The sequence below is a fragment of the Cucurbita maxima genome, unplaced genomic scaffold (assembly GCF_002738345.1).
Source record: "Cucurbita maxima cultivar Rimu unplaced genomic scaffold, Cmax_1.0 Cma_Scf00005, whole genome shotgun sequence".
Classification (NCBI taxonomy): domain Eukaryota; kingdom Viridiplantae; phylum Streptophyta; class Magnoliopsida; order Cucurbitales; family Cucurbitaceae; genus Cucurbita; species Cucurbita maxima.
The window spans coordinates 458437-484647 of NW_019272021.1; the positions used below are offsets into that span (position 1 = coordinate 458437).

The window sequence follows — 26211 nt, forward strand, 5'->3', positions numbered from 1 at the left end:
GAACCAAGCCATCTCAACCATGAAATTTGAACTTCAACTAAGATGAACTTTATTTATTCTTCATTGGTTACATATTTTGGGTGGATAATAATTTAGAGTCATGGTGTTTTGATTAATGCGTACATAATGGCTAATTATAGTCATCGAATATGAGGTTACAACTCTTGAAATACTTTTTACAAAGTGAATGATTTTATTTTGAGGCTATATAAAACCATGTAATATCATATTTGTAAAATAGACTTGAAAAATGTAGTAAAAGAGTATTTGTGATTTTTAGCTAAGGACTATGTTTCTTTGCAGTTGTATGTAGTTTAGGTTGCACGCTTATAATCATTTAAACTTGACTTCAATCTCACTTGTGAAGTGATTCAAATCTCAAACCATTGTTCTTGTCTTGAGATATTTGATCAACACGATAATTCAAATCTTATTTCGCCTTGAGCTGTTTCTTTATAGTTTTGAGGTTCTAGGATATACTTATATCTAAAGGTCTTATTCTTCAATTTGGTTGTAAGATCAAATTCTCCAGAGTTGGAATCATTTGGAATGAAATTAAAATGATTTTTTTTTTTTTTTTTTTTGGGTTTAGCATTTGTGGACTAGGAGTTTGCATATTAAAGTATTTATTAGGGTTCTTAGATTGAACCGATTAGGGTTACTGTATCAGAAAATCTACCTATTCGAAGAATAAAGTGGCTCAATGGTATCTAAAGAAGTGGTAAGATTGCATGGAGTACCAATATTCATCGCGTCAGATCAAGATCCTTACTTCACCTTGAAGTATTGAATAGACATTGGGTACATGGTTACAGCTTAATATGGTGTTTCACCGTGGACACATTGAACGTCTAAAGTAGACTCTAGAGGATACGTTGTGGGCTTGAATGTTATAGTTTTTAGGTAGTTGGGACATTCACTTACATTGCTGGAGTTCGCGTTTAACCACAATTATCAAACCATGATTGACATGACACCTTTTGAGAATTTGTATGGAAAAAAGTATCGATCCACAGTGTGCTTGTCGTTATGTCCAAACCTAGTCCAAAGCGAATAATGAGGCTACACAAAAGATAAAGAGCTCGAATGCGTAGAGATCTTGAGGTAACACCAATAAAGGGTGTTCTCAGGTTCGAGAGACAAAAGAAGTTAAGTTAATCTTTTATTGGACCGAAGTATGAGTTAGGGATTGTAAGTTGAAATATGTTATAATTAAATATTGTGAAAGAATATAGTTTTATTGTTGTTGTTATGTTACTAGCTTATAAAATATTTACATTTATGTATGGTGGGGAATGAGTAGAACATGTGGAGAACTCCCGAGGAAAAGGAAAAGGAAAAGGAATAGAAATAGTTGTTTCCAACCGAAAGGAGGAAGAGAAATCGAGTTCCACTCCCGAGTTCTTCCCAGCAGACAACATCAAAATCAAAATCATAATCGAAATCAGAATCAGATTGAGAAGCCTCTGACCGTCTGAGCGGGTCGTTGCTTCCTCTCTAAGACGATGAACGGCGGCCCGTCTGGTTTCAGTGAGTTCTCTTCAAATTCCCTATTCTCTCTTCTCTTCTAATGCTTAACCACCCATATTACTCCTTTCTCCCTTTTCAATTTCTTCTATCCTATTTGATCGATTTGCTTCGTCTTTGTGTCCGCAGCCAATGCCCCTGTCACCCGGAGCTTCGTCATCGCCTCCGCTCTTTTCACCATTTTCTTTGGGATCCAAGGCCGTTCAATTAAGCTTGGCTTGTCCTATCAGGTACTCTTCTCTCTCTTAGACTAGCGAGATGCTTTTTGGTGCCTTTTTTTTTTTTTTTTTTTTTTGGTTATCTCGGGATAGAGTAGGTTGGCTTCTTCGGTTGAATGAGCCTTATTGCTTGGTTCAGTGTTTGACTATCCATTCCGCGACTTATTGTGCGTATAGTTGTTGACTGGAAGCTACTTTTTCAGTCCCAAGATTATAGATCGAACTGGCCGAGTTGATTGATTGGTAATTGAACGTGGGGATCCTCTTTTCCTCATGTATTTGTAATGACTTAGTTAAATCGATCTCTGCATTTTTGATTCTGAATTATAGTGGCCACCTGCTATTTTAGGCTCTACTTTGTTTTATATATCTCTTTAAGCAATTTCTTTGTTGCTGGAGGAGGAAAGGGTGTTTGAAGTAGCCTTGTGGTTGGCTATGCGGCATTTGAATAGTGTATTTAACAAATAGGCATTCGTAATGTACGTTCCGTGACATTTTTAGAGTCTTGTATGTGTAATATTTTTAGTATAATTTAAATAAGGATTAGTTCTAATTTGTGAAATGAAGGAAGTGCAATCAGTTCTTAATTAAGCCAGCTAATGAGATATTGAGATGAGATATTACATCACGGCCCAGCGAAAAAGGCAGGTTAAAGAACTGGAACATTAGAAAAGGGAATGTAGTGTAATTGGAAAAATAGTTATGAAGTTTTTTGCGCGAATTCAGGAAATTTGACAGTTATTGTCAACAAATTTGGGATAGAAGAGCCTGGTTGTTTTTGAAAGAAAAGGAAGAAATTAGTTGGTACCACTGAGGTCTTTCATCAAATAGCTAAGAACTAATTTTGAGAAGTTTTTGAATTTAAGATGGTGGGACAACGATAAAATTGAAATTTGAGAAGACATTTGGGTGGATGGGCAGCATTTGAATTTCCTTTCTCCAATGTTATTCTGCGTTGCTGTAAATATTGGAGGTTGGATTAAGGATTTTAAGGATTTGGAGACAAGAAGCTGAAGGTCCTTTTGGAGAGGAGCTTACTAGGATAGGTGGAAAGTTTTTGTTTAAGGGTTTGGAAGTGACACAAGTTCAAATAAGCTGTGCTAAAGGGATCCACTTTGTAGAACTATTATTTTTATCATTCTGACTCTATTCCATCTTCGTTGCAAATATTCCTTTTATGCAAGACTTAAATTTGACTTATTTTATCCCTTTTCCATGGTAGAGGTTACCTCTTAATTTTCCTGGTAGGTGGACCCTTTTGACCAGTTAATTGTCATCCTTATGGCAGGATGTGATTGTGAAGCTTCGCATTTGGAAGTTAGTAACGTCAGTTTTTGCCTTTTCATCTACTCCTGAATTGATGTTCGGACTGTTTCTGCTCTATTACTTCCGAGTATTTGAAAGACAGATAGGTTCCAACAAATATTCGGTAAGTTTTTTATTCAATTCATGTTTCAGGATCTTATTAAAATATGTTATAATGAACGAACCAGTCGTGATCTTTAAGTTGAGTGGATCACAACAAAACTCTATTTGTTCTTTTTCCATAGTGATGTGTTTTTTCTTAAATAGATTTATATTAATATTCCATTGTGATGCAGGTCTTTATTTTGTTCTCTATAATAACCTCTTTACTTTTTGAGGTCCTCGCGATATCATTACTTAAAGGTATGCATTTTTGTTTAATATACTAGTATGCTTGGGAGCTAGCATAATTTTAAGCTCATGCTCAATTACTGTTTTGTTTTTTTTGTTGTCCATCCCTTTCCTTATTATTTTTTAGATGTGAACAGTTCTACTTTCCTTACTTTTTCTCCCCTAAAATTTGTTAATAGAACTGGAAATCCTTCTTAGCAAGTAGCTAACATGCCGGGGAGTTAGCTGGGCCTAGTGACGAATGTGCATGGCCTCTTGATCTTTCTAGGATTTTTGTTTGGCAAGTGTTTGTAACCATTTAGTTTCTTCTTTCTCGCTACTCATTTATTTTTCTTCCAATGAGGCTCTACTCATATATTCTGTAAACTTTGGAAGAGGAAATTCAGAATGAAATTCCATTTTTTTCCTTGTTGGTGGCTTTAGAAAGAATTATTAACACCTTGGATTTTATCCTTTAGAATCCCTTACTTTGTCCTTGGCCTCAATTGGTGCTTTATGTGCAAGGGGCCTTTAGAAGATCTAAACCACTTGTTATGGCTTTGTTTGCTTCTTTGTTGTGGAGTCATTTCCAGAAAAATTTTGGTTCCTATCGTGAGCATACATATAATAGAAGAAGCGGTCTCTGATTCTCCATTTTGATAGGCAGTTTTTTATGGCAAGCTGGCTTTTGTGCTGTTCTTTGAAATCAGAGAGCCCTCTTGGGTTGAAATAGGCCGTGGATGAGATTTGAGATTTGGTGTAGTTTGATGTCTTTCTTTTGGTGTATTTGAGATTTGGCATTTGTTGATGCTATGGCTGGTTTCCATTCTGAACCGACCTATGGATTGAAAATACCATGCTAGCCCTGTGGTATCAACTTTTGTATGGACTCTCTCATAGCAAAATAGTCACAATCAAAGAAACGTGGAATGATGTCAATAAATTATGATACCTCAAACTTGGTAGGAATCTAAAGGATAATAAAGCTACATAATTGACAGAATTGAGCTTCGACCTTGCCCCAGTCGTATAGTTAAATGAAATAGACTCATTGACATGGCTTCCAAGAATTGAAGGGGTCTTCTTTACAAAATCTTTTATGTCCAATGATGGACATAGGGGAAAAAGTAGAAGTAATAAATCAAACTTTAGTCTAAAGACAATATGAAACAGAAATCACCCTAAAATAATGAAGTTTTTCCTTTTAGAAGTAACGAACAGAACTTTTGCTCGCATTGTATCATTTGGTCTACGTACCGGAACTGATAACATTCGAGATTATGCAGGATTCTACACAATCCTCTTTTGGCTCTCTCTTTAGCCCTATGTCTCTTATCCTTAGGAGGTCTTCCTCCACTAGTAGCAGGTTCTTTCGGAAAACCGCATAAAGCCATTAGCCCAGGTAAAAATCTTAAAAAAAAGAATGCCCTACATTACTCTATTTCCAAATTGGTGTCAAATATGGAAGAGAGACAAAGAAACACAAAGTCCGTTATTTATGCCATGCACATATGCTCAGAATTTCTGTACAAACGTTCTCAATATCTTCGGAGGACATTCATATTTCCTAGGGAGGTAAAGGATTTATTGGATATGACTTTAACGTACCATCCTTTCAAGAATGCAAAAGGCCTACTATGGAAAAACTTTATCATAACTTTCTTTTAGAATATGTGGAAAGAAAGAAATCAAAGAGTTTTCATGGAAAAGACATAGACTTATACAGAACTCTTTGATAATGTTGTTTACCAAACTATATCTTGGTGTTAACTGTTCAATATTTGTCGCTTCCTACCATTATACCTCCCTCATTATAAATCGGGAAACTTTTTTTTTTTTTTTTTTTTTTTTTTTTTTTTTTTTTTTTTTTTTTTTTTTTTTTTTTTTTTGTAAACATCATGATATTACATCCCTTTTATCAATTTCAAACCTCAATGAAATTGTGTTAAAAAAAAAAGAAGAAGCTACTTTTAAAACTCAAGGACATGATTGTACAGGATAGAATAAATATTTTTCAGTAAAGTCGTAGTTGAAGCTCTCTTATAACTACCCTCTTTTTAGAACTCCTATGATTGGGGCTGTTACTTGTAGTTTTGTTATATTGTTCTTTCCCTTTCTTCTTTCCTTTCATTTTCTTACCATTGCCTATTGGTTAGACTTGATTTTTGTTTGTGCTTTTATACTTCCATTTATGCGGGTGAAAATGGTTATTCTATTTAAGAAAAGAAAAGGAAATAAGAAAATAGCTATCTTATTTATTCTAGATAAGAAAAAAAACTTCTCATTGAAGTATTGAAAGAACAAGACGATTGGGTCTCTCACTTAGCAGCCAAAGAAGACAGCAAAAATATACACGAGTTGGCATAGATTTTGAAATCATAATTGCAGAACTTGGAAATATGCAAGCAGCTAACATAAAGAAGTTAGTTTTACTCGTTTGGAATGAACTAAGAATTTGAACGAGAAAACACAACTGTGATTGTGTAGGAAGAAGAAACCAATGGCCAGATGTTTATAAATGATGATAGCCGTGACTTTTATCCTACGAGGAAGACATTTGCTTTACTAGTTAGAAGAAAGCTTAATAATACAACTTGTGTTTTCAGTTAGCAATTTTATAACGGGAAATTTTGAAGGTGCAATAAATTTTGAGTGTCATGGGCATAATCACGTCTGTTTCTTTTATTTATTTATTTTTTATTTAAAGGAGAAACCAAACTTTCATTTAATTAAAGAATGCATATGAGAAAGCAAGGGGCATACAAAAAAACTGCCCACTAGGAGGAACCATCTCCATGAGTTTTAGAAATATCCACTCTGAGGACTTAGGTGTCTTCTTATAGAAGGATATATCTAATCATTGAGAATGTTTGTAATGGTCTGGTACATATCTTGGCTAAGATGAGATGAAGTTTGATTATACATTAGCTTGTGTCAAGTTATAAAACTTTATAATTGGTTTTTGGTGCAAGTTTTATTTATTTATTTATTTTATTTTTAAGAATTAACAGTTTCTTTTATCGGGAAATATTGGATAAATATAAATCAATAGATAATCTAAATTTCCTAGATACTAGGTAATCTAAATAAATCCAAGGATAATAGGTCACATTAAATTTGAATAATAATTCCTAGATACTAGATAACTAAATCTAAATAATAATCTCAAGAGACTAGGTAACTATATCTAAATAAATCCAATCAATATAATAATTCTAGATACTAGATAGATACTAGGTGATTAAATCTTATTAAATCCAATCAGATAAATTAGGGTGGTCAACTACTTCTGGGGTTACACGATTATCTTTCGACACTCTCCCTCAACAAACTTAGTAATAGATATCATTCATTCTCAGCTTGGATACTAACTCTGGAATTACACAAATATCTCATACTTTAAGGCTATTTTTTCGACACTCCCTCTCAAGCTAAGAATGAATATATCTATTACTCAACTTGGATTGATAGGTTTATGTGCAATATTGATCACACGACTTTGACAACTCAACTTCAACATCAAGGCATGACTTCAATGGTAATTATGAAGGCTTCATATAAAATTTTCAATGGTAGTTATGAAAGTTTAGAGTAAATTTGTCAATGGTAGCTATGAAGGCCCCAAATAAATATGTCAACAGTAGCTATGAAGCCCTAAATAAATATGTCAACGATCGCTATGAAGGCACCGAATAAATTTGTCAATGGTAGCTATGAAGGCTTCGAATAAATTTGTCAAGGGTAGCTATGAATGCTCCGAATAAATTTGAGTTAGCTAAGAATTTCTTTTGTCAACAGATCCGTCAGTTGAAGCCATGAGAACACAGAACTCATGCATACTATCCCCTTGGAGCACTTCCATGTGTATGATTCAGTTGGTAACTCTGTGATAGTAGGGGTAGACTCATAATCTACAAAGTAGGCTTTTTGTAGCGTTTTTCTTATGGTATTGCCTGCTTTTTCCATTCAGAAATTGGAGTCTAGCCTTTTGACGGATTTGGAGATCTTAGTTTTGTTGCCTCATTTTCTTACTTCGACACCTTTGGTTCCATCCATTATTCATTCTTCTTTTTTGTGGACCACACCATTCTTGATATGAACCACGACCAAGGAATTTCCATACCTCAAGGTCCAATTACAAGGACGAGAGCCAAGAAGCTACAACAAACCTTTTACACTTATATTCATGCTATGGTGAGCTCATCAAAGGAAATTCTAGAAGACGTTGGAGACCTCCCTTATATGTTGTGCAAAGTTGAGCTTCAAGAGAGATGCATTAAATGCACTTTAAGTTGCATTTAATGAACTCAACTAAATTTATGGAACTAGTCCAAGAATGACTAATAAACACATTTCATTCATTGCACTATTTAATTATAATTTAAATGTTTGTTTATCATATTTAAGCTAGTTTTTAATATAGAAGTTAAGATTATATTGTAACCCACCTAGGTTACCATATTCCACCATTAACTAGCCATTTTAATATGGAGGTTATGAGTATTTCTCATCTACTAGTCAATTTAATTTGGGAGTTATGTGTCACATAGGCTAAGGTTGTAAAGGCTTTATAAAGCCTTCTTTTCTTTGATTAGAGACATCACATTTTGGAATTAAAAAGAATAGAATTTCTATTTTTTTTAGCTTTGTTGAGAGCTAAGATTTTCTTTGCAAGTTCTTGTGTTTAGAACTTGCATGCTAGAGTCATTCAAGTGGTATTGATTAAACCTCTTGTGGAGTGATTCGAATCATGAGTTTAGAAACGAGTTTTCACTACTCATCAAGGTAATTCATTCCCTACTTTCCCTTGGGTAATCTCTACTATAGTGTCCTACCCCTTGACATCTTCAACACTTTAAATCCCTATTTCGAACATTAGATTTTTCTACTTTTTCTTTCCCTGTTCTAGAACTGTCACCTTTCTCAAATTTAGCTTAAGGCTTCTCATCAAGCTCTTGATTTCTATGCTTATAATCAATGTTCTTACTATCTTTTTCCATGTAGAGGTAGAATTGGAAAAAGTTTTAGAAGAATATCGTTGAGACCTTCGTTGGATTTGCCTCTCGATCTTAATTGTAGTGTGCAACAACTCCTCGATATTAGAATAAGATTGTAAATCAGGCTTGCTGCAATCTCTGTGTTTAACCCTTTAAGAAACCGCGCCATGAGAGCCTCCATGTCCTCATCGAGATCAAGTCGATCCATCAATGTATCCATCTCCTTGTAATAATCCTCCACAGATTTGGGTTCTTGTTTCAATGCTTGAAGCTTTTGTGCCATGTCCCATTGAAAATATTGTGGAACAAAACGCTTCCGCATGGACTCTTTGAACTCGTACCATGAATCAATTGGTGCTTCAAGATTTCTTCTCCTACTTGACATCAATTTATCCCACCAAATTTGAGCATATTGTTTGAATTGAGCCATGCATAACAGTACCTTCTTTTCATCACTAAAATTATGACAGTTGAACACCGACTCCACCGTTTTCTCTCATTCAAGGTACTCCTCTGGATCGGTTTTGCCATAAAAGTTAGGAAGTTTTAATTTGATGCTCCCCACGTTACGATCGATTCTATCATCATAAGGAATTCGTTATTGTAAATTATGATGCCTTCTTCCATGGTCTCTCCCTCGCATCAAGCCACGACCAACCGCATGTGGATTATCCTCGTGTTGATCAGAAGTGTCTCCCTCATATTGATCGGTAGATTGCGCAGGTAGTGGAATCCTCTCTCGAGCTTGATTTTGAATCTCCAATCTTCCTATTCGATCTGTCAACTCTTCTATTCCTCGAATTAGTCTTTCCATGGTTCGTTGTTGTGTTACTGTCCATCGTGCATCAGTAATGTTAGGATTGTCGTCTGGATTTTCTATGTTACAAAAGAAAGTTAAAAAAAAAAAAAAAGGACCTCACAAGCGCTCCCTCACGTGTGTTCACTCGTAAATGTAGTTCACTCGTGTTTAACACTCAACACTTGAATCAATGTATCACTCCCTTCCAAACTCACCCTCATAATTGAGCACACACAAATCACACTCCAAAAAAATTGGGATGTGAGACAATATAGAGGAAAAAAATATGACATTTAACATTAATAAGCTTTCTTTCTTTTTTTTTTCTTCTGCAACAGATTGGCTAAATCCAATCAATTTACCAACAAGAAAATTGATTTAGAAGATCTTAAAGAACAACAAAGTGTTGATAAGATCGAGATCTAACACTTAATAAAATATGTCGACATGAATTAAAGCACAGAAATAATATATATATATATATATATATTTTTGCTATAAATTTTTTAGACCAAATGTGAACATGCTACACAAACTTAGAATATATATATATATATATATATATATAGATGAGAATCAAAAGAGATAAATGCAAAGAAACATATATCCGATCTTGAGCCTCAAACTCTGATACCAAATGATATGAAATCAACTCAAGGGAAAGTATGGAACGGATTACCTTGATGATCAAGATCAAGAGTAAAGAAAACTCGTGATTCGAATCACTCCACTTGAATGATTCTAGCATGCAAGTTCTAAACACAAGAATTTGCAAAGAAAATCTTAGCTCTCAACAAAGCTAAAAAATAGAAATTCTATTCATTTTAATTCCAAAATGTGATGACTCTAATCAAAGAAAAGAAGGCTTTATATAGCCTTTACAACCTTAACCTATGTGACACATAACTCCCAAATTAAATTGACTAGTAATGAGAAATACCCACAACCTCCATATTAAAATGGCTAGTTAATGGTGGAATATGGTAACCTATGTGGGTTACAATATAACCTTAACTTCTATATTAAAAATTATGACAAACAAATATTTAAATTGTAATTAAATAATGCAATGAATGAAATGTGCTTATTAGTCATCTTGGATTAGTTCCATAAATTTAGCTGAGTTCATTAAATGCAACATAAAGTGCATTTAACGCATCTCTTTCTTGAAGCTCAACTTTGCACAACATATAAGGGAGGTCTCCAACGTCTTCTAGAATTTCCTTTGATGTGTTCACCATAGCTTGAATATAAGTGTACAAGGTTTGTTGTAGCTTCTTGGCTCTCATCCTTGTAATTGGACCTTGAGGTATATAAATTCCTTGGTCGTGGTTCATGTCAGTTCTCTTCTCTTCCCTAGAAGTGTCCCATATTGATAATCTATTTGCTACCATCAAGTCCTTTGAAGATCCTTATAAGAGGCATCGGGTTTAAACAATAATGTGCACAAGTCTGAAATCTTGGGAGTGTGCATCGAATCTCCTATATTATCATCTATTGCTTTTCATTATGGGTCAAAGAAGCTATGCCGACTACTTATCTGGGATTGCCTCTCAATGACAAACCGAAATCTTCTTCTTTTCGACTCCCATTGTTGAAAAGATTGAAAAGTGCTTCAATGATTGGGGCCATTCCCACATTTCAAAGGGTTGCTGTCGCACCCTTCTACAATCCACGTTGGCCCATCTCTCCATTCATATTATTTATCAATTTTCCCTGTTCCCCACGAAATTTAAGAGATGCTTGAAAGATTTGTTTGCAACTTTGTATGGAAAGGCTACAAAGATAAAACTGGTTTCCACTACTTAAATGGGATAAGCTCACCCGGCCAATTGATGAAGATGGTGTTGGCATCATTAGCATCCAACATTAAAACAAGTCTCTCTTGGCTAAGTGGATTTGGAGATTTTACAATGAAAAGGGAGCTTTGTAGAGAAAAGTGATTGTTTATAAATATGGTTCGGTTCACTTCGACCAACAACCTGGGTTTTCCTCCATCGTATCTTCCAAGGTTCACTGGAAACATAGTGATTGCTTTAAAAGTACAGTTTACAGCAACATCACTTTTAAAGGTTGGCACTGGGGGAAATCCTTGTTTCTGAACTGATTTTTGGATTGGCAACAGGCTTTGAGGATGATTTTCCATTATTTTTTGCTCTATCTCTTAACAAAGATGCTGTCATCTTTGACCTCTGGCATTCTGAATAAGCATCATGGGGCCTCAATCTCAGAAGACACCTTACAGAGTCTTAAACCAATGAGTGGGCTAGGCTTTCGCACATGTTTGCTAATATTATTCTCGCTGAAAGAGCTGACGTTTGGGTTTGGAATTTATATCATAATGGTTTCTTCGCTAAATCTTTGGCCGAAACACAGTCCACTGCAGGTATCCAAGGCGCAGAAGCTTTGTATAAGATGATTTGGCTGGAAAATATCCCAAAACATTAAAGTTTTTCCCTTGGGAACTTAGCCATGTTTGTCTCAATACTCAGGATAAGCTGCAAAGAAGAACTCCGGGCATCTCTCTATCACCCTCATGCTGCATTATGTGTACAAGGGTCCGGCACTCACAATCTCCTCCCATTTTGTGTTCCTTTGCTTGATTTTATTGGGAATTTATCTTCCAAAGTTTTGGTTGGTCAGTCACTCCTCCGACAGATATTCGGGCTCTACTTAGTATTGTCCTCCGTGGTCATTTGTTCAAGAATGAAAGGAGACTCTTTGGCTTAACTACACAAGGGCCTTCCTTTGGTTGTTATGGCTCGAAAGGAATTCTCTCATTTTCTCCAATACGATTCAAGACTTCGATTTTTTTTTTTCTTCTTGTGTTACTTACACGGTTCTTAGTTGGTGTAAAGTCATTTCTCCTTGTTTAATAACTGCTTAAGCTACCTTATAGCCAGTTGAAAATGTTTTTTATAATCCTTTGGATAGTCAGTTTCAAATTACCTTCATAGCTACTGCTAATAAGTTTATTTAAAGCCTTCCTAGCTACTGCTAATAAGTTTATTTAAAGCCTTCATAGCTACCATTGAATCATGCCTCGAAGTTGCAGTCATGCAAAGAATATTGGACATGAACCTATCCAATTCAAGTTGAGGATGAATGATATCTATTACTCAGCTTGAGAAGGGTGTCGAAGGATATTTGTGTAATCCCATTAAAGTTTGAATACATTGGACATGGTAAAACAAAACAACGTAAAATGTTAACATAGTGCCACTCTGTATGGCACATGCTCCAGCTCCGATTCCATCCTCGATTAGCTCCTTGTTACTTTCGAACATTAGAGAGCTTGAATGAGTACAAAGACTTTGTAAGTAGCCTACTTATAGGTTCTTAATTGTGTCCTTAAGGTGTGCTAGTATAGCACATTCTAACTTGTCATATTCTTGTTCTTGGTCTGAGATTTTAGGTGCTTAGGGTCTGTTCTTGGGTTTTGAGTTTTTATTATGATCTAATCCAAGGGCCTTGGTCTTGGGTTTTGAATTTTTAATCTTTAACTTTGATCTAAGAACCTTAGTTCTGAGGTTCTCGATTCTTAAATCTCATAACTTGGATCTTGGTTCATGTTCTAGTTCTTATCCTTTTGTTCTTAGTTTTTGATCTTAATTCTTGTTCATGTCCTTAGTTCTTGTTCTTGGTTCTTGTTGTCTTTGATTCAAAGTTCTTGGTTCTTGTCTTTCATTCTTGTCTCTTGAGTGGTATCCAGCCATCGTCCTATCTTAAAGGACTTGGGGTTTATATAGTGCTACTTTAGGACATTGGTGTGTGGTAACTTTTCTTGATTCATGGCCTTAAGGTAGTATATTGATTACTTAAAAATCAAATGCTACCTAAAGCTTACCTGAATCACGACCTTCAGGTAGCATATTGATTACTTAAAAATCAAAAACTACCTAAAACTTATTATGAGGCAGCTTCCTAATTACTTAAAAATCAAGTGTTAACCTTGAGCTCATCTTGAGTTTGAGTAGCCTCATTGTTACTTAAAAACCAAGAAGTGTCTTAAAGCTTAACTTGAGATAGCATCCTAGTTACTTGAAAATTAAGGGCTAATTTTGAGCTCTTCTTGAGTTAGGGTAGCCCTCTGGTTACTTAAAAACAAAGAGCTATCCGAGGTAATATTTAGATTACTTAAAAATCAAGAATGAACCTAGAGTTCATCTTGAGTTCGGGTAGCTTTCTACTTAAAAATCAAGGTTCATCCCTAAGTGTAACATGAAGCTTATAACACACTCTGATCATGATTCTTAAGTCATTTGGGTGATCTTTCATGTCTTTACACATAGGCTTTTAACTTAAAATCTTAAGTCATTTGGAGGGTGTTTGTACATTGGTGTATGTCTTAAAAGAACCTTAGGGGCATTATTGCATCCTAAATTTGGTTTTTGCTTCAATGGTTCTAAAAGTTTGTATAATCCTTAAACAATATAAAATAAGGCCTATTATATAGTTTCATGATATTTGGAGGTCATTTGGGTCATGAACTAGAGGTAGTTTACCATAGGGGCATTATGGTTAATTTGTATCGTTACATGGTGTAGCTACTTAACTTTATCCCACGACTACTAAATTTCATATGTAACGTTAATATGTCGTATTATGCCTAGTATTAAAATTTTATGAGAAGCGAAGTTTGTTTAGTGGGTTATTTTAACGTTACTTGATTCTCGAGCAAAACGCTTTGTTTAGGTCCTTAGCTCATGGTTCTTTGCTTATTTCTTCCATATTCCTTTAAATCATACTTAAGGTTCATATTGAAGTCCAAGTGATTCTTACAAGTATTTCTTAAGTAATGTCTAGATTGGTTGCTTACCCAATCATTGACGCTTGGGTCATATAATCTCAAGCTTTCGGTATCTGAATTACTTCAAAAATTTTTTTGGCAGATCCATTTTTTAGTTTAGTTTTTTGAACCATCAAGTATTTTTTAAGAAATGTCCAAATTGGTTGCTTACCCTATCGTTGACGCTCAGGTCCTATGATCTCAAACTTTCGGTATTTGAATTACTTCAAATTTTCTTTGGTAGATCTATTTTTTAGTTTATTTTTTGGAACCATCAAGAGTTTCTTGAGAACCGGTCTGGAAGGGGTTTAATTTTGAGAAAAACTGTGAGAAGATCAAAATTTGGGTTGGCGTGGCTGGTTCAATTGTATCGGCCACGTCGTCACCTTCTTCCCCATGGGGAAGAAGACATGTGATCCCTTTCGAGCTTTCTCTAAAAATTAAGTGCTAATTTGGAGCTCTTCTTGAGTTAGTTAGGGTAGCTTCCTTGTTACTTAAAAACAAAGAGCTATCTTTAAAGCTTATGTTACTTAAAAACAAAGAGCCATCTTTAAAGCTTATCATGAGGTAACATTTAGATTATTTAAAAATCAAGGATGAAGCTAGAGTTCATCTTGAGTTTGGGTAGCTTTCTAGGTCCTAAGTATAACATGAAGTTTATAACACACCTGATCATGATTCTTGATAACATGTGAGAACTGGTTTGGAAGGAGTTTAATTTTGAGAAAAATTGTGAGAAAATCAAAATTTGGGTTGGCGTGCCCGGTTCAATTGTACCAGCCATGTCATCTATCTTCTTCCCCAAGGGGAACAAGACATGTGATCCCTTTCGAGCTTCCTCTAAAAATTGACCTCTACAGCTAGTTATAATGACTACTGGACCTCGATTTCTCGTGATGCTTAATGATGGTGTTGCAAGGAAGACATAGAGATTGGCTTTATACCTTTTCGTGTATCACAGCTCAAGATATAAGCCGTTAAAGTTTGCCGGAATACAAGTTCTTCGCCGGAGTTAAAACCTAGAAACTAGTCATTGGTTGGGATGATCCAGACACTTTCAATTCTCTTCCTTATCTTCCCTTCAAGCTTGAGAAATAGATTTCGAAGAGTGACTTCCAGTGGATGCCCCTCAATTTTACAATTCTTCCTCTCGACATTCAACCCATTTTTCTGCCGATACTAGAGGTTATTGGGCAACATAATAAAGAACTCCACAACCCTCGACTTTTTCCTGAATTCTTCTCCTCTCAATGCCACAAAACTAAAGGATCCGTTCATTTGGGACGAAAGGGATGGTAGAGTGGAATTTGGAGTTACCCCCAATTACTTTGAATTTTACCTGTATTTTAAAAACTCAATTTTCTTTCACTCCCGAGCTTGTTAGCCTTCATGGTCTTCATGAGACTACTTCTTTAAGTGCCTAGTAATTGTTTGAAATTGGTTTGGAGGGACGACGTTGCCCGTAGGCTCCAATTGTATTTTAATAAATTTCCTTTCTTACGACCATGGATACTCAAATGGGGGGATGTGGACCACTTTTAGCTCTCGAATCCTTCATGAAACTTGTTGGGGGATTTGTTTAGAAGTTGTAGGAATTGGTTTGAAGGAATATAGCTCCTGAACTTCGGAAAACTCGAGAGCAACAAAATCCATAATCCAAAAGCATCAAACTCAAGTTTTAGGAATCCTCGTTACTCGATTCTTGTCTCAAAACATTGTCCAAAACTTCATATTTCAAAAATTGGAAAAATGATCTTTTTGCCATTTATGCTTTTGCTTTTTCTTTCCAAACCTTTTCCAAAGACCTTGAATGTTTATAATCCTTTGTTAGGGTATTGAAAATCTCTTCTTTGGGCCCTTAAACTTACCCAAGTATCTTAACCTTACTTGGGGGTTTTACAGAAGCTTTTCTCCCTTACATAGAGATATGTTATTCTCTGAAAATAAAATAAGGAAAACAGCCAGCTTAGCTTGCAACAGTTTATCGAAGGAGAGAAAGACTGGGTTCTTTTTATCTTTCTTTCCTTATTCCAAGGGTTGAGTAGTCATCTAATTCTTCTTTAATAGTCTGATTAGTTGTAAAAGTTTTTTGAAGATCAAGCCTTTGCCTGGATGGTTTATTGGAAAATTTATGAAGGTTTATTGGAGTGGTTGAAGTTATTTGTAGATGTTATTTGAATTTGAAAAACACATGGACATTGAAGCGGGTGTTAACGCCTCATTCCTTGAAAAACAGATTTTATCTAGGTTGGGGACTTCATTTCTTTAGCCTTTCTCATGGTCATATGAAGCTATCTTTGTGGTTCTTGCTTCTAAAATTAGAGGAGTGATTCATGATATCATTATCCAAATTACTTTTTGCAATATGAGACTGACTGTTGATTTTATGCCATCTTGCTAACATAGGAGTTCATTTCTGTTGTATCTTAGATTCAGAATCAGAAGTTATGTTCTTATGATTTTCACTTGGTTAATATTTATATTTCATTCTTTTTGAGCAGATCCTGCAGCGAATCTAGTTACTTCTGGACCTTATGGTCTTTTATTTGCTTCCTTCGTACCCTTCTTCTTTGATATTCCTGTTTCAACTCGGTTCCGTGTATTTGGAGTTCGTTTCTCTGACAAGTCTTTCATATATCTGGCTGGTCTTCAGGTTAAGGACTGTTTGATTTCTACTTTTTGTGATACCTGCTTTACTTTATTTGCTGTCTAATCTAGTTTTATTGTTGATGTTGCCAGCTCCTACTGTCCTCGTGGAGAAGATCCATCTTACCAGGGATATGCGGAATTCTTGCTGGTTCCTTATATCGTTTGAATGTATTTGGCATCCGAAAGGCCAAGGTTAAATTCAAAATTTGCATAATCAAATTGGTTCCTTTAAACTAATTTAGAGGATCAAAAGTAAAATTCTAATTCTGCATGCATATCCAAGATTCTTATGATTAATTTATGAGTTCTCTTGTATTGAGTTTTTGATTAGCTACCATCATCAGCCATCAGGTTATGTCTTTCAACAATAATTTGTTCCTATTTTTAAAATTTCGAATGCAATTGTTACACTTAGATGCTTCTAACTTGCTCGAAGATCTAACTGCTATTTTGAAATTGTCTTATCTTCAATATTCTGATTGATTATGCAATCACTGGTTTGGCTTTGCCTCATCTATCCTTTATATAATATAAGAATAATGCCTTTTCTTATCCGAGAAAAGAAAAAAAAAAAAAAAGTCTCCTTCGTGCTCATTTGATTACTTGTACAAGTCTTATCCTCTATATTGACAGACAAACTTGTATATACACGAGCTTTTTTTTTCCTTCAAAATTTTCTATAATATTCTGATGTTCGAAATTTTGATCTTTTATGTGACGATTTCATCTTCATTTTGATGTAGGTTCACTTAGTTTTCAATCATTAGATCTTTCTAGTTCTCTAAAAAAATGTATTATTGTATTTTTGTTGGCTCTTACAGTTTCCAGAGTTCGTCAGTTCATTTTTTTCACGGTTTTCTTTGCCATCCGCGGGAAATCCTCCAGCAGCCCCAACTAGAAATGTTAGAGGAAACATGCCATCTTTCGTGGGCCGCCAGGTTGAGGTTAGTACATTTGGCGAATGCTTCTATTTGCTGTTAGTTTAAACACATTTTGATAAGCTAAACGATTAAGCATGAACTTACTGTGCCTTGGTATTTATAAGAATGTTGGTATTGCTAATGTTGGCATAATCCATTGAATAATCTGTACGGCTAATGTTGGCATAATCCATTGAATAATCTGTACGGCTAATGTTGGTATTGTAAGTTTGATGCTATGTCCTCTAAACTGGTTTGCTTTCTCTTGTGCTACTTTAGAGGAGTCATCCTCCTGTGCCAACTGCCACAGAACCACCCGAGAACTCCATTGCCACACTTGTTTCGATGGGGTTCGACAGAAACTCAGCGAGGCAGGCCCTTGTGCATGCTGGAAATGACGTTAACATTGCGACAAACATGCTTCTCGAATCACAATCGCACTAAATTCATGAAAATTTTTCTCGGTATATGAAACCTTTGATGTCCCCAGTTCTGAGAACAGTCAAATTCAGTATCCAGGGTTTATGGTCCGACACACTTGCATTTTTGCTGACAACTGAGTTTTGATAGGTTGCAGAAACTCATCAGGCTGTTTCTCTTAACTCTTTTCGGTTTCCCTTTTGTTCGTATCGTAGCTGTCAAATTTTCTTAGTACTTGATGTCTGACTACAGAAGATTGCTTAGTTTGTACGTATGAAGTTAAGCTGGTAGAAATATTTGTGGAAGCAGAATGTGCAGAATTCTTTTGTTCTGTGGTAGCTATAAAAGTTGCAGATTCTTACAGAAATTTTATTGGCTGCTAATCGTGATTAACTCACTATGTGCAAACTTCCTCTGTTACTGCGCTCTGATATTGAACTGAAATTTCGGTTTTCATTTAGGAATCAAAGAATGCGAATTCTGTTTTGTGTTGGGTATATAAAATGTTTGATTCAGCCCCTCGCAATCCTTCCATTGTTCTGTTCTTTTCTTTGAATGAGACTGAGCCTTGCATAGCCTAATGAGCAACACTTCATTTATTATGTATGTAAGTATATATATATGTATGTAAGTATATATATATGTATGCATGTATGTATGCATGCATGTCGGGAAAAAAGCTGTTTCTTTAAATCGTGAGAGACCTATAGCAATGTACGTACGGGGACCCTAGTTGGGCTGTTTGAGTAAAATTGAGATACGGTCGATATTTTTTCGACAATTTTGTGAAGAACGTTGAAATTCGATGATTTCGATGATTACAATGGGCAGCCGGCACAAAAAAAACATGGTTTCACTTATGACTAGTTTTTGTTTGACCAACTTGGGGTACCATCAAGGCTCTTTGCTTGCCCTAGCTTTGCTTGCATTAGGGCAGTTATGAACAATATTCTCTTATGAAACAACGCTTGGACTTTGTATCTTGATAAAAGGGAGCCTATAGAACTGTATGTATTGGGTAAAACTCAAACCCTAATTTGGAAATCGTGATTGGATAGTTTTAAAAAAATGTCAAGATTGATAATTATTCAACAATTTTGTGAGTGAAGTTGATATTCGAAGATTTCGATGGTTAAGATGGAAAGTCAGCACCCAAAAATGGCTTCGGCCAGTATTTGTCTGAATGACGTTAGGGTACAATCAAGGCTTTTCGCTTGTATTCTAGGACAATTTTGAAAAGTTGTCTCCTCTTTCTAATATCTTAATATTTCCTTAGGAAGTAGTGTCCGGACTTAATCTTGAAGAAAGAGAGCCTATAATACAGTATGTACGGTGTTAAAATCGAAACCCTAATTGATCCGTTTGAAAAAAATTGAGTCGCAGTTGATAATTATTCGACAGTTTTGTGAGGAGAATAGAAATTAGTCGATTTTGACGCTTACGATCGCCCGTCAGCATCCAAAAATGGTTTTGCTCTCAGCCAGTTTTCGTTCAACTGACGTCAAGATACAATCAAGGCTCTTTGCTCGCAATCTAGGGCAATTATGAAAATCTGCATTCTCTTTCAAATATTATCTTAATATTCCCTTAGGGAGCAATGATCAGACTTGAATCTCGATGAAAGAGAGCCTATAGCACTTTAAGTACGGGGTTCAAACTGAAACCCTAATTAGGACATTTGAAAAAACTGAGTCACGATCGATAATTATTCGACAATTTTGTGAGAAACGTTGAAATTCAACGATTTTGACGCTTACGATCGGCTGTCAACACCCAAAAATAATTGTACTGTCGACCGATTTTCGTTCAGCCAACGTCAGGGTACAATCAAGGCTCTTCGCTCTCATTCTAGGGCAGTTATGAAAAAACTTGTCTTCTCTTTTTAATATTTTAATATTCCCCTAGGAATAATTGCTTGGATTTAATCTCAAGGAAAGAGAGTGTATAGCACTGTATGTACGGAGTTAAAACTGAAATCCTAATTTGGAAACTCTGGTTCGCCGTTCGAAAAAACTTAGTCGCGATCGATATTTATTAGGCAATTTCAACGCTTACGATCGGCAGACAACACCCAAATATGGCTTCGCAATTGGCCAGTTTTCGTTCGGCTGACGTTGGGGTACCATCAAGGTTCTTCACTTGCGTTCTAAGGCAATATCTTAATATTCCCTTAGGAAGTAGTCCTCGGACTTGAATCTCGAAGAAAGAGAGCCTATAGTAATGTATGTACGGGGTTAAAATCGAAACCCTAATTTGGAAACTCTAGTTGGGCTGTTTGAAACAAACTGAATCACGATCAATAATTTTTCAACAATTTGTCAGAAACGTTGAAACTCGAAGATTTCGACGCTTACTCTCGATCAATTTTCGTTCAATCGACGTTGGGGTACAATCAAGTCTCTTCGCTCGACAATTTCGATAAGTTGTTTTCTCTTTTCAATATCTTAATATTTCCGTAGGAAGTAGTGTTTATACTATAATCTCGATGAGAGAAAGCTCGTAGCACTATGCGTATGGAGTTCAAATCGAAACCATAATTTGGAAACCCTTATTGGGCCGTTTGAAAAAAATTGAATCATGGTCGATATTTATTTGACAATTTTGTGAGGAAAGTGTAAATTCAACGAGTTTGACACTTACGATCGGCCGCCAGCACCTAAAAATTATTTCTCTCTCAGCTAGTTTTCGTTCGACCGACTGAGTCACGGTTGATATTTATTTAACAATTTTGTGAGGAACGTTGAAATTCAACGATTTGGACACTTACGATTGGCCACAAGCATCCAAAAATAGTTTTGCTCTCTGCCAGTTTTTGTTCGACCGATGACACGTACAATCGAGGCTCTTCATTTGCATTCTAGGACAGTTCCGAAAAGCTGCTTTCTCTTTCCAATATCTTAATATTACCCTCTGACTAAATCTTGGAGAAAGAGAGCCTATAGCACTGTACATACGGGTAGAACCGAAACCCGAATATGGAAACACTCATTGGGTTGTTTGAAAAAAATTGGGTGATATTCGATAATTTTTTGACGACTCTATGTGAAAAGTTGAAATTTGACAATTTTGACACTTACGATCGGAAGCCAACACCCAAAATTGGTTTCACTCCCGACTAGTTATCATCTGACCGACTTCATGGTACAATCAAGACTCTTTGCTCACATTCTAGGGCAATTATGAAAAGCTGCTTTCTTTCCAATATCTTAATATTCCCCTAGAAAGTAGTGTTTGAACCTTAATCTCGATGAAAGAGAGCCTATAACACTTTACGTACGGGGTTAAAACTGAAACCCTAATTTTGAAACCTTATTGGTCCGTTTTAAAAAAACTGAGTCACGTTCGATAACTATTTGACAATTTTGTGAAGAACATTGAAATTTGACTATTTTGATGCATACGATTGTCAGCCAGAACCCAAAAACGTTTTTGCTCCCAACTAATTTTCATTTGTCCGACGTCGGGGTACAATCAAGACTATTTGCTCGCGTTCTAGGGAAGTTCCAAAAAGTAGCCTTGTCTTTCTATTATCTTCATATTCTCTTAGGAAGAAGTGCTCAGACATAATCTCGAAGAAAGATAGCCTATAGAACTGCACGTATAGGGTTAAAATTGAAACCTTAATTTGAAAGCCCTAGTTGGGCCATTTGAAAAAAACTGAGTTACAGTCGATAATTTTTTGATCATTTTATGGGGAACGTTAAACTTTAATGATTTTAATGCTTACAATTGGCAACCAGCATAAAAAAAAAATGGTTTCACTTGTGTTTTACGGAAGTTCTGAAAGGTTTTTTATTTTTATTTTTATTTTTACCAATAACTTAATAATCCCTTGGGTAGTAGTGCTAGGACTTGAATCTCGAAAAAAAAAGACCCTCTTTTACTATAGGTACGGGGTTAAAACCAAAACCTAATTTTGAATTCCTATTTGGACCATTTGAAACAAAACTGAGTCACGGTCGATAATTTTTCTTCACATTTGTGAGGAACATTAAAATTCGACAATTTTGTTTCTTACGATCGATAGCCTGCAACCAAAACTTGTTTCCCTCCCAACCAATTTTTGTTCGATTGTCGTTGGGCTACCATCAAGACTCTCCACTCGTGATCTACAGAAGTTTTGAAAAGTTGTATTCTCTTTCCAATATCTTAATATTCCCATAGAAAACAGTGCTCAAACTTAAATCTCGATGAAAGGGAGCCTATAGCACTATATGTACGAAATTAAAATTTAAACCCTAATTGGGAAACCATGGTTTGGAAAAAAAAAATTGAATCATGGTTGATAATTTTCCGGTAATTTTGTAAGGAACATTGAAGTTCAACGATTTTGACCCTTACAATTGGCAACTAGCACGCAAAAATAGTTTCGCTCCAAGTCAGTGTTCGTTCGACTAAAATCGGGGTACCATCGGTGGCTCTTCGCTCGTGTTCTAGATCTGTCTCAAAAAGCTACCTTCTCTTTTCAGTATCTTAATCTTCCTCTAGGAAGCAATGCTCAGACTTGAATCTCAATGAAAGAGAGCTCGTAGCACTATACGTACAGGGTTAAAACTAAAACCTTAATTTGGAAACTAAGGTTAGGTCGTTTGAAAAAATTTGAGTCACGATCGATAATCTTTCAAAAATTTTGTGAGGAACGTTGAAATAAGATGATTTAAATACTTACGATCGACAACCAGCACCCAAAAATGGTTTTTTCTTGATGGTAGTTTTCGTTCGACTGCATCGGGGTTCCATCAAGGCTCTTCGCTAGCATTCTAGGGCAGCTCCGAAAACTTGCCTTCTCTTTCCAATATCATAATATTCTCCCAAGAAGCAGTGCTCGGACTTGAATCTCATAGAAAGAGAGTTTATATAACACTTTACGTATGAGGTTAAAACCAAAACCCTAACTTGAAAACCTTGGCTTGGCCGTTTGAAAAAAAAAAAATTGAGTCACGATTGATAATTTTTGACAATTTTTTAGAAATCTTGAAATTCGAAAATTTCAACGCTTACATGCGGCAGCTAGCACCTTTTAAAATGGTTTTTCTCTCAGCCAGTTTTGGTTCGATTGACGTCGAGGTACAATCGGTGTCTCTTCACTCTTGTTCTAGGGCAATTCCAAAAATCTTCCTTCTTTTAACAATATATTAATATTCCTCTAGGAAGGAGTGCTCAGACTTAAATCTCATAGAAAAAGAGTTGTAGCATTATAAGTACGGGGTTAAAACCGAAACCCTAATTGGAAACCTTGGTTGAGCTGTTTGAAAAAAACTAAGTTACGATCGATAATATTTCGATAATTTGTTTAGAAATTTAGAAATTCGACGGTTTCGATGCTTACGAGCGGCAGCCAGCACCTTAAAATGGTTTCACTTTCAACCAGTTTCGATTTAATCAATGTCAAGGGACCATCAACGACTCTTTGCTCTTGTTCTAGGGTAGTTCTGAAAAGCTGAGTCTATAGCACTATAAGTATGGGGTTAAAACCGAAACTCTAATTTGGAAACCCTAGTTGGGCCGTTTGAAAAAAACTAAGTGACAGTCGATAATTTTTAACAATTTTGTTAGGAACGTTGAAATTTGATGATTTTGATGCTCATAGTAGGTAGCCAACACATAAAAATGGTTTTGCTCAAGACCAATTTTCGTTCAACCGACATTGGGTACCATCAAGGTACTTTGTTCGAGTTCCAGGGCAGTGCCGAAAAGCTTCCTTCCCTTTCCATTATCTTAATATTCCCCTAGGAAGCAATGCTCAGACATGAATCTTGAAGAAAGAGAGCCTATAACACTGTAAATACATGATTAAAACCGAAACCCTAATTGGAAACCCTAGTTGGGCCATTTGAAAAAAACTTGGTCACGGTCAATAATTTATCGAATATTTTGAGAGTGTTGAAAATCAACGATTTCGACGCTTATGATTGGCTGTCAGCAGCCAAAAATGGTTCGTTCCTAGCTTGTATTCATTCGACCGATGTCGGAGTACCATCGGCGACTCTTTGCTCGTGTTCTTCGGTAGTTCCAAAAAGCTACCTTCTCTTTACAATATCTTAATATTCCACCAGGAAGTAGTACTCAGACTTGAATCTCAAGGGAAGAGAGCCTGTAGCACTATACGTATGGGGCTAAATCTGAAAACCTAATTTTGAAACCCTGGTTGGGTCATTTGAAAAAGACTAACTCACAATCAATAATTTTTCGACAATTTTGTCCGGAATGTTGAAATTCGATGATTTAGGTGCTTACCATCGACAATTTTGTGTGGTCAAGTGTTGGTGGATAGACTTATAGCCTATGCCACAACGAGCAAGGAAGTGGAGGATGCCAACACTGTAGAGACAGGTACTTCACCTATTTGTGGCTACTGTGCATACACTATATTTGATTCTAGCTCTACACGTTCTTTTATTTCGCTTTCATTTATTCATCAAGCTCGACTTGAGGTAGAACCTCTAGGTTATGAGTTGTTTGTATCTACACCTTCAAGAGTAATACTAATGACATGTGAAAAAGTGAAATTTGATAAAGTGTTAGTATCTGGTCAACCATTAGATGTATTATTAATGGTACTAGATATGTACAACTATGATGTTATTTTTGGGCATGAATCAGCTATCTGCTTATCATGCCAGCATTGATTGTTACAAGAAAGAAATAGTATTCCAACCTCCAATGGAAAATAGCTTATAGCTTTTGGTTTCAGGGTATGAAAACGGGCAGTATTCCCAAGATGATAGCTGCTTTCAATTCCAGAAAGTTGATTAGTCATGATGTTGTGGTGTTCTTGACTAGAGTTACAGAAGTGAGACAAGTTGATACAAATGAATTAGTTGTACCTGTGGTGAAAGAGTTCTTGGATGTCTTCTCTGATGAATTACCTTGTTTGCTACCAGAGATGGAAGTTAATTTTGGGATTAAACTGAAACCAACAACGTTGTTACTGATTAGTCATTATCAAATATAACTCATAATTGAATTTTGACACATTGACTGTGTTATAGTTGACTGCTTTATTGTTGACTTATTTCTATGTTTATTATAATATAGAATATGATATGACTTACCTTTCTTAGAATATGAATGTTAATTGATGTATTGATGGTATTTAGATTTAGAAAGGTTTGTATCATGAAGGGGGTGAATTGTGAGATCCCATGTTGATTGGAGAGTGGAATGAATCATTTTTTTATAAGGGTGTGAAATTTGTTGTTTTAAAATCCTTAAGAGGAAGCCCGAAAAGGAAAGTCTCAAGAGAACAATATCTGCTAGCGGTGGGCTTGGGCTATTACAAATAATATTAGAGCCAGACACTGGGCGGTATGCCAGAAAAGCTAATGAGCCCCGAAGGGTGGGTGGACACTAGGTGGTATGCTAGCGAGAATGCTAGGCCCGGAAGGAGGGTGAATTGTGAGATTCCACATTAATTGGAGAGAGAACCGAGTGTCAATGAGGACGTTGGACCCGTAAGGGGGTGAATTGTAAGATCTCATATCGGTTGGAGAAGGTAACCAAACATTATTTATAAAAGTGTGAAAACCTCTCCGTAGCAGATACATTTAAAAAACGAGTGGAAGCCTGAAATGGAAAACCCAAAGAGGAAAATATCTACTACCAGTGGGCTTGGGTTGTTACAAACTACTCTCTTCAAAAGTACAATTATGAGATTCTCACCCACTTAAACAAGTCATTATCCTTAACGACTTTCTTGAGGGCACAACCACATTGTAGATTGTGACGCTCACCGCCATTTAATTTTGGCATCATCCTAAAGACAATTTAAATCTTAGAGTGGCTGCTAGATGAACGGTTAGAAATAATTGTGCTTCAAAATGAATACAAAAACTGCGTACTACAAACTTATCAAGAATAATGGCTAGTTTAAGTGGAGAAATGTCACAACCGTACTAAGAAGATGAATGTAGAAACTACGTACTACAAAGTCATCAAGAATAATGCCAAGTTTAAATTGGGGGGTTGTCACAACCGTGCTAAGAAGAGAGTAGGTTGTAACTGCCTAATGTGATCAGTTAGAAGGCAACATGTAACTGGTGCCCACTATTCTAGGCAAGTGTCATGATGCGATCATGAATGACAGTTCATCATCCAACACATTAAGAAGACTATGCGTAATTTCGAAGTTGAGGCATAAGCAAGCTTAGATACCACAGTCAGGATTCTGGAGTGAGCTTTGACATGTGGCCGTGAAGTTGGCCAAATACCTTTTAATAAGGATGTATGAAAAGTTTGATTCATTTTTTTTTAAAAA

At 35.9% G+C, this 26211-nt stretch overlaps 1 protein-coding gene across 1 annotated transcript; it reads left to right on the top strand.

Moving 5' to 3' along the window:
• The first annotated feature begins 1281 nt into the window (after positions 1-1281).
• Positions 1282-18347, top strand: LOC111479978 (rhomboid-like protein 20). Its single transcript, XM_023124914.1, has 8 exons — positions 1282-1530; positions 1657-1757; positions 3034-3174; positions 3347-3413; positions 16467-16618; positions 16705-16806; positions 17436-17558; positions 17814-18347. The coding sequence occupies exons 1-8, from the start codon at positions 1506-1508 to the stop codon at positions 17976-17978; spliced, it is 876 nt and encodes a 291-aa protein (XP_022980682.1). The 5' UTR covers positions 1282-1505; the 3' UTR covers positions 17979-18347.
• Positions 18348-26211: the final 7864 nt, after the last annotated feature.